The sequence below is a fragment of the Nicrophorus vespilloides genome, unplaced genomic scaffold (assembly GCF_001412225.1).
Source record: "Nicrophorus vespilloides isolate i.1.1-1 unplaced genomic scaffold, Nicve_v1.0, whole genome shotgun sequence".
In the NCBI taxonomy this organism is placed as follows: Eukaryota; Metazoa; Arthropoda; class Insecta; order Coleoptera; family Silphidae; genus Nicrophorus; species Nicrophorus vespilloides.
Window position 1 is genome coordinate 54568 of NW_017099509.1, and position 7935 is coordinate 62502.

General features: G+C 44.5%; 3 protein-coding genes across 3 annotated transcripts; 2 read left to right on the top strand and 1 right to left on the bottom strand.

Moving 5' to 3' along the window:
• Positions 1–247: 247 nt before the first annotated feature.
• LOC108564600 (26S proteasome non-ATPase regulatory subunit 2-like) lies at positions 248–3511 on the top strand. The gene is made up of 9 exons (XM_017923700.1): positions 248–424; positions 484–540; positions 599–840; positions 897–1470; positions 1527–1844; positions 1897–2383; positions 2450–2611; positions 2666–3082; positions 3142–3511. Exons 1-9 carry the CDS (start codon positions 374–376, stop codon positions 3489–3491), a joined length of 2658 nt encoding a protein of 885 aa, XP_017779189.1. The 5' UTR covers positions 248–373; the 3' UTR covers positions 3492–3511.
• Positions 3512–3631: 120 nt separating this feature from the next.
• On the top strand, positions 3632–5543 carry LOC108564602. The gene is made up of 4 exons (XM_017923703.1): positions 3632–4022; positions 4082–4209; positions 4271–4352; positions 4683–5543. The coding sequence occupies exons 1-4, from the start codon at positions 3741–3743 to the stop codon at positions 4962–4964; spliced, it is 774 nt and encodes a 257-aa protein (XP_017779192.1). The 5' UTR covers positions 3632–3740; the 3' UTR covers positions 4965–5543.
• LOC108564593 (septin-4) lies at positions 5478–6659 on the bottom strand (the record flags this gene model as incomplete). The annotated part of the gene is made up of 5 exons (XM_017923690.1): positions 5478–5653; positions 5716–5794; positions 5862–6184; positions 6245–6395; positions 6457–6659. Coding segments are annotated over 5 exons (852 nt in total), but the record flags the coding sequence as incomplete, so codon positions are not given.
• Positions 6660–7935: the final 1276 nt, after the last annotated feature.

A 7935-nucleotide genomic window follows, 5' to 3' on the forward strand; every position in this document is an offset into this window, starting at 1 on the left:
AACGTCAGATCGGGCGACGGTTGGCAGCAGCAGCCAACAGCAACATTTAAACAAATCATCATCAAAAATCATCAATTATTAACGTTGATGTTGACGATTACCACCTCTTTTAATACGACCATCAAAACACTTTCGCTTGACCGTTAGGATTAGGATCGAAGAGCAACGGCACAATTAATTCCACCACACGCGCGCCCTCTCTCTCTCTCAATGCAAATATATTATATTTCATAAACAAATTGCTCATCAATTGTAATAATGTGTTTATAATAAGTGTTTATTTTCGTCAGGTTGGTCATTCTGCGAGCGTCGTCACGGAAAAGTCGCAACTCATTTTGAATTCTTCTTTGCGAATTGCAAAAGACTTTGAACGATGGCCACCGTGGACGTCCTTCCCAGGAAGGTAGAGAAAACGGAAGAGTTGGTGAGTTCGAAAATACGATGATATGTGCGTGTATGTGTAATGTCGATTTTGAATTGCAGTCCGAGGAGGATAAGGAGTTGCAGGATGAGCTGAAAACTTTAATAGACAAGATTGTTGTGAGTTGTTTCAGTTTATAATTCGATTGATATATTGTTTATGTTATTTGTTTGTTAGGGAGCTGATCCGCACCTGGTGCATCCTGCGCTGGAGATGCTCAAGTTTCTGATTCGAACCTCTACGACGTCCATGACTTCCGTTCCGAAACCGCTCAAGTACCTGGCGCCCTACTACGAGACTCTGAAGGAGGCCCACGGGAAGATGGTGAATGTGGCCGTGAAGAAGCAGTGCGCGGACATCATCTCCGTGCTGGCGATGTGCCCGATGGGCGGAACGGAAACCCCATTGGAAAGTCTCAAGTATGTTGTATTCTCTTCGACTTTATTCGAATAAAAACTCCTCTTACTTTCTTCAGGTACTGCATGCTGGGCACGATGCAGAACATCGGCGATTGGGGCCACGAGTACGTTCATCACATCGAGACGCAGATCGTGGAGCAGCTGCTCCGTTGCCAGAAATCCGAGGAGAAGCTAGAGAATCTGATCGAGGATTGCGTCCGGTTCGATTGCGAGCATCACGGCGAGATACAGGCGTGCGACTTCCTCATGGAGATCGATCACCTGGAGAAGCTGGAGAAGTATCTGAACGCCGGCATCTACCAGCGCGTCTGCATGTACCTGACCTCGTGCGCCAAGTACGTGGACGAAATTGAGTGCGAGAAGATCTACAAACTGATCGGTGAGCAGTATTTCAAGTACGAGGAGTACATTCGGGCCGCGATCATCGCCATCCATCTGAACAAGAGGAACGTCATCGAGGACATCTTCAGAACGAGCAAGGATGGTGCACTGCTCAGACAGTTAGCGTTTATATGCGGAAGACATCTGCTGAACGTGACGTTGCCCGACGATCTGGAGGATCGCGACGAGCTGATGAACATCATGAACAACGGCAACCTTAGTTCCCAATTCCTGACGTTGGCGCGTGAGGTATGTTCGCATTATTATAATTAAGATTACATTATAATTTGTTTTCTCATTTCCAGTTGGATATCATGGATCCGAAATCGCCCGAGGACGTGTACAAGGTGTGGCTGGAACCTACCCCGATGAGACCATCGATTCTCGCCGAAAACATAGACAGCGCGCGGCAGAATTTGGCTTCCTCCTTCGTCAACGGTTTCGTGAACGCCGGCTTCGGCAACGACAAACTGGTGTCCGGTGATTCCGGCAATCGCTGGATCTACAGGAACAAGGAGAACGGAATGTTGAGCGCCACCGCCTCCTTGGGTTTAGTGCATCTGTGGGACGTCGACGGAGGTTTAACTCCGATCGACAAGTACCTCTATTCCAACGATGAATTGGTAATTGCTTTGAATTCAAAGCAATAAGTGTTTAAATTATTATTTCTTTTAGATCAAATCCGGGGCGCTGTTGGCTTTGGGCATCGTCAATTGCAGGGTGAGGAACGAGTGCGATCCGGCACTCGCTTTGCTCGCCGATTTCATCTCGGACAAGTCGAGCGCCATCAGAAATTCGGCAGTGCTCGGTCTCGGTTTGGCGTACGTCGGGACGGACAGACAGGACGTGACATCACTGCTCATCGTCGCCGTAGAGAACGCGACCACCGCTGAAAACTTTGCGACCGCTTGCCTCGCCATCGGATTGGTTTGCGCAAACACTTGCAATGCGGAAGCCTCGAACGCCATCCTCACGAAGCTGGTGGATTGGAGGGAGAACGAGCAGATGAAATCGACGCACATGGTCTTGGCCGTTCTCGGTCTCGGTTTCTTGTATTTGGGAAGGAAGGATGCGATCGACGCCACCTGCGAAGCGGTCGAAGTCTTCGAGGAGCCGCACAACGCCATCTTCAAGAGCCTTTTGCATCTGTGCGCGTACACAGGTGTGCTGAATGAATGACATATACATAGATACAGCAAATTTTGTATTAAATTAATTTCAATTTCAGGTACCGGCGACGTGTTCATAATCCAAGAAATGCTCAGCAACATCGGCGATCGCGTCAATCTGCTTAAAGACGAAGAGTCTAAATTGGATGCGTCGTCGATCAAAAGCGAGAGGAAAAAGAACGAAATCGATTCGGGTTTAGCTCAAGCCATTCCTGTTTTGGGTGAGTCGCGCTCAGTTTTTCGTAATTCGTAATATTTCCATGCTTATATTTAAGGATTGGGATGTGTTTCGTTGGGTGAGGATATGGGCACGGAGATGTGCTCGAAGATCTTGGGAAGCGTCGGGCGTTACGGTGATCCGGCGGTGCGTCGCGCCGTTCCGCTGGCCATAGCCATGAACTCGGTGTCGAAGCCGCATCTACCAGTGATCGAGGTGTTGACTAAATACTCGCACGATTCGGACGAGAAGGTAGCCTGCAATGCGATCTTCGCCTTGGGCATCGTCGGAGCTGGCACCAACAACGCCAGACTGGCGGCTACACTGCGACAGTTGGCCGTGTACCATGCGAGGAATGCGGCCGAACTCTTCATGGTGCGGATATCTCAAGGTCTCACCCATCTTGGCAAAGGCACTCTCAGTCTGAGTCCCCTGCATACCGATCGACTCTTATTGGATTACTGCTCAATTGCTGGTACAGTCGTCGTTTAATTTTTAAATTGTGAAACATATCAATCGGTGAATATTTTGCAGCGCTTCTGATTCCTATGATATCGTTGCTGGATCCGCACGCCTTCATCTTGGGTCAGCACCATTACCTGCTGTACTCGCTCGCCGCTGGCATGACTCCCAGATGGTTGATCACCCTCGACGAGAACCTGGAGCACGTCTCCGTGCCCGTCCGGGTCGGTCAAGCGGTCGACGTCGTAGGAAAAGCCGGCACCCCGAAGACGATCGTCGGCATTCACACGCACACCACGCCCGTCCTCTTGGCGTGCGGTGAACGTGCGGAATTGGCCACCGAGCAGTACGAGGCCTTCGGTCCGACCCTCGACGGCATATGCGTGCTGCGAAAGAGACCAGACTACATGGAAACAGATTAATCGAAAAGATTTCATCGTCATTATTTATTTTTCATTTTTCCCACAATTCCGTTCATTGTTTATGCATGTTTCCTCGTTTCCGCGCAAGTCGTGTTGCCGACCATCATTGTTAATAACGACGTCTCCTCCAGTCAGCTGTCAAAGTCAAGGTCGTTGTTAACTTAACCTACGATTTTGTTTTCGTTTATAATTATTTTTTTTACGTTGGATTATTTTCACAACCATTTGCGAAGAAGGAAGTGATGAGTGATGGCGAACGCGGTGGTGCTGGTGTACTTGTCGCTGCTCGCTAATTCCGTTTTCAGCCTACTCGACGATGACGCCGTCTGCAAGCGCGTCTCCAGCTGCAGGTGCGAAACGGAGGACGGCATCATCATGGACCTGACGACGATGCTGCTGCCCGACGACAAGTTCCTCTCGGCAGAGAAACACGATCTGGTGTACTATTATCACGGATGCGTCGATACTAAATTCGAGATCGCCCAACCAAATAAGACCGGAACGGATGCCTGTTTCGGACAAACAATTGCCGTACGTTCAGCAGCTCACCGTGATCCAAATCAATTTGATTCTCTTTTTGTTTCTTGTAGGCTTGCCTGCGGACCAGCGACAACCAGACTTTCATCGTCGGTCATTCGAAAGACTCCGTGTTCAGCGACGATCCGAACGGCCTGACGCAGATCACCTACGAGTTCAACAATGAAAAAAAGATCAAAGTGTAAGTTGTTGTTGTTGTCTGCAGTTTGTCGATGCAGACGGTATAATGATCTCATTTGCAGTACAACTGTGATCACAATGATTTGCACACCTGAATCGAAGGAGAACGAACTGGTGATCCACAGTATCGATGATCAACAGCATGTGAGTGCATTTCAACATTTTCAATTGAAGCAATTTAACCAAATTACTATTAGTCTATTGCTGAATCTTGCAAATTCATCATTGCAATCAATTTAGGTTAGAGATGAAAGGGTCAGTGGAATGTTTTTTTGAGATAGCAACAAAATATTAATAAACAATTCACATTGTTGCTTAGACGACCTTGATTAGAGACTCGTCATACTTAGTGAGTTTCATTAATATTAACCAATGGCTATAAATAGGATTTAAATGCAATAATCAAATGGGTTGAATGAGGAGGATTATGAATGAGAGAGAATGAAAACAATTAATCGAATCTGTCTGTTTCAGCATTTGCATCTGTTCACGAAGAGCGCTTGCAAATTCAAAGTGGAGCAGAGCTTGAGCGTCGGCAGCAAACTGGTGATAATGTTGTTCGTGTTCTCGTTGGTGTACCTGGTGGGCGGCGGTTGCATCTCGTACTTCCTGCGGGGGGCGCGCGGTCGCGAGATCGTGCCGCACGTCGAGTTCTGGGTCGGTCTTCCCGGTCTCGTCAAGGACGGATTCGTGTTTCTCCTCAACGGATGCAATCCGACGATGGTTTCCACGGCGGAGGCCTACGACGAAATCTGAGCAGCTGCTGCTGCTGCTGCTGTCATCCTTTCTTTACCTTCTTTCACCCTTATTATCGTTTTTCTTCCCCTTTTACAAACACTTCAATATTATCGTTAACATTTTGCTTCGTCTGCTGAAAGAGAAATAATGTTACATGCATTGTGGGCAGATTAAGTAAGATGATGATGATGTTGATTTGCGCACACTAAAGGACGTTAAAATCAAGTTTTTTTTTAACAGATCAATTTTCGGTTCAATATTTTCTTTATTAAATTCAATAACATATAAATTAATAGAATTACTTTAATAATAATAATTATTATAATAAATGGTTTGTTCTTTCTTCTCGTCTTTTTGAATTCTATTTTGGGAACTGCTTCTTCTGCTTCATATTCTTCGTCCTCAATCAATTGTCTACAATGCTATACATATATATAAATAATTGTAAATATAATGGAAGAAGAACCAAAAATATAGGGGGAGAAAGAGGATGTGTATAATTGGTTGCGTCCTAGTTTCCTTCTTCATTTGTTTTTGATTATATGATTCGCACTCCTGATTTCGCATCGCCTTATTGTTATTTACAGCGAAAAAAAAGAAAGAAAAACTAACTACACATCGATAATACTGTCGTGTTTCTTGTTGTCCTGCGCCGAATCCTTCAGCTTCTCCTGCATCTGCCTGAGCATATCCTGCATCCTGCGTATCTGCAACAACAATAACAACAATGATATTGGTTGCTATGGTTACTTGTTATGACAACACGTACCTCTTCGTCTTTCTCGAAGAGCAGCCTGTCCGTCTCCGAGATGTCCGCCTCGTACGGCGTCGAATCGCGCTTCAGTTTCCTAGGCAACAAGTAAGAACGTAATTAACGTTTTAGATCATCTAGCGGTGGATGCTAGTAGTAGTTACCCTCGTTCGCGGAACGCGTGCTGCGATATCTGCGAGATGCACTGCGCCCTGAAGTTCTCGTAGTGCACGTCCTCGGTGACGTCCTTCAGATCTTGCATGTGCGTCGAGATGAGCATCGTCCGCAGCTTGATGAAATCGCTGTGCTTCGGGTTTTCCACGTCCACCACTCCCCACGGATACTGCCGTCCTCTGACCTTCTTCCCGGCCACCTCCAGCGTCGTGTTGCTTCCGACGACGGCGAACGGGATGCTCGCCTTCATCTCCCTATCTTGCTCCTTGAAATCCTCGTCTTCGTCGCTTCCGCACTCGGGGAACTCGTACATCTGCAAACATCACAAATACAATTTCATTACCATGAATACAATCATCATCATCTATTGAACCTGTATATCGTTTTCTCTGATGTCGTCCAGTATGTTTCGCTTCAATCTTTGAACTTCGGATGCTGTTAAAGTATCAGCCTTGGCGATGACCACCACGATGTTCACCTTGCGATGTAAACGTTTCATCAACTCCAGATCCATCTGCCGCAAACTGTAACAACAACAACAATTCATAATAACAACAATTCAAAATATACAAAGATTTAACACACCTGTGACCCCACGGTGGTACAAAGTAGAGGCAACAGTGCACCCTGTTGTCCTGAATGTTCCTCCGGTTCAAACCGCTCTCGTCGGTGAAATACTGCCGGAACTGCTCATCGATGTAATTCGTGCACACCTTCCAACTGTCCTCGCAATTGACGGCATCACCGAATCCTGGCGTATCGACAATCGTCAATCTATTGAAGAATTTTAAATTAGTTCAATGATTTAAAATTACACCGGCAGATGTCGCTTCAATATTATTTTTTTAATTTGAATCAGTTGGTACGTTCTAATGCGCTGGCGTGGGTAAGCCGCAAGGTGGACTCGCTCAGTCGCAGTTCAATTATTATCACGTGAGTTCGAGTTTTTGAAAGTTCGAAAAAAGTTGTGTGAATCAAGAGAAATCAAGTGAATCGACGCGAATTCCATCAATCCAATACGATTGCAATTGAGCCGTGAGTAGATCATTATTTCTATGTCGTGAAGTTTTGCGTTGTATCATACGAAATTTATTATTAATTAAGCCGTAAATTCGGTTGTAAAATGCGACGCAATTCAAAATGGCGAAACGACGCTTCTTTTTTATTTGTTATTGTCAATTCTTCTTCTTCTTCGCATGCGCTTTCGTTAAACTTAACAATTAAAAAATCGAAACCGAATTGAATTTTTATAATTAACATTTAATTACTTATTTTCCATCATTCAAATTAATTCATTAACTCAAGAAAAAACCAATACGAAAGTGGCGTGTTCGAGACTGAAGGCAGAAAGGTGGCTATATAATAATAATATTTCGTATTATATTGTTTTCTCATGACTTCCTATGAAATTACACAAAATTATTTAAAAATTTTAATAATAAAATGCATTATGATTTATAAATCTAATGTAATTTCTATTTCTTATCGGAATATGTTTATAATTTATTCGCAGCTGCAAATTTTATCTCTTTTTTTGTTTGTGCATTGGGTTATGTTTTTCTATAATTCTGTTTTTTTTTATTTATAAATCTAATGTACTTTTTATTTCTTATCAGAATACGTTTATAATTTATTCACAGCTGCAAGTTTTATCTCGCTTCGTTTGTGTTTTGTTTTTCTAGAATTCTCTTTTTTTTTGTTGCAGTTTGTTGAACACCTGCGTTTATAAATGCGTGGCGCTGATTGGCCGAGACGCATCTCCCGATCGGATCACCATGCGAAATGCACGCAGTCATTTTTGTGCGTGGCGCGAACCATCGTCGACCTGCGTCTCCCAAGAAAATTCAACATTATCCATTCATCCGCCGCCGCAATTAAAAAGGTTAGTGCATTAACACAGTATTTAACCTCATCTATCTAATTGCCGTAATTCCCATCGTCTGTATTATTATTAAGTTGTGCCGCAAATTCGATTTACATTTCCCATTTCAAAAATGACGCGTCGTATGCCATTTTGAAATTTTCAACAACTTTTTTTTTTCCGCGTACAAAATTGCATATGCA

Bases quoted from the DNA above. Each gene is read 5' to 3' on its own strand.
- LOC108564602 (XM_017923703.1), top strand. From the start codon at position 3,741: ATGGCGAACGCGGTGGTGCTGGTGTACTTGTCGCTGCTCGCTAATTCC. The intron at 4,023-4,081 runs GTACGTTCAGCA...TGTTTCTTGTAG, and splicing joins GTTTCGGACAAACAATTGCC to GCTTGCCTGCGGACCAGCGA. The intron at 4,210-4,270 runs GTAAGTTGTTGT...TCTCATTTGCAG, and splicing joins AATGAAAAAAAGATCAAAGT to TACAACTGTGATCACAATGA.
- LOC108564600 (XM_017923700.1), top strand. From the start codon at position 374: ATGGCCACCGTGGACGTCCTTCCCAGGAAGGTAGAGAAAACGGAAGAG. The intron at 425-483 runs GTGAGTTCGAAA...TTTGAATTGCAG, and splicing joins TAGAGAAAACGGAAGAGTTG to TCCGAGGAGGATAAGGAGTT. The intron at 1,845-1,896 runs GTAATTGCTTTG...TATTTCTTTTAG, and splicing joins TCTATTCCAACGATGAATTG to ATCAAATCCGGGGCGCTGTT.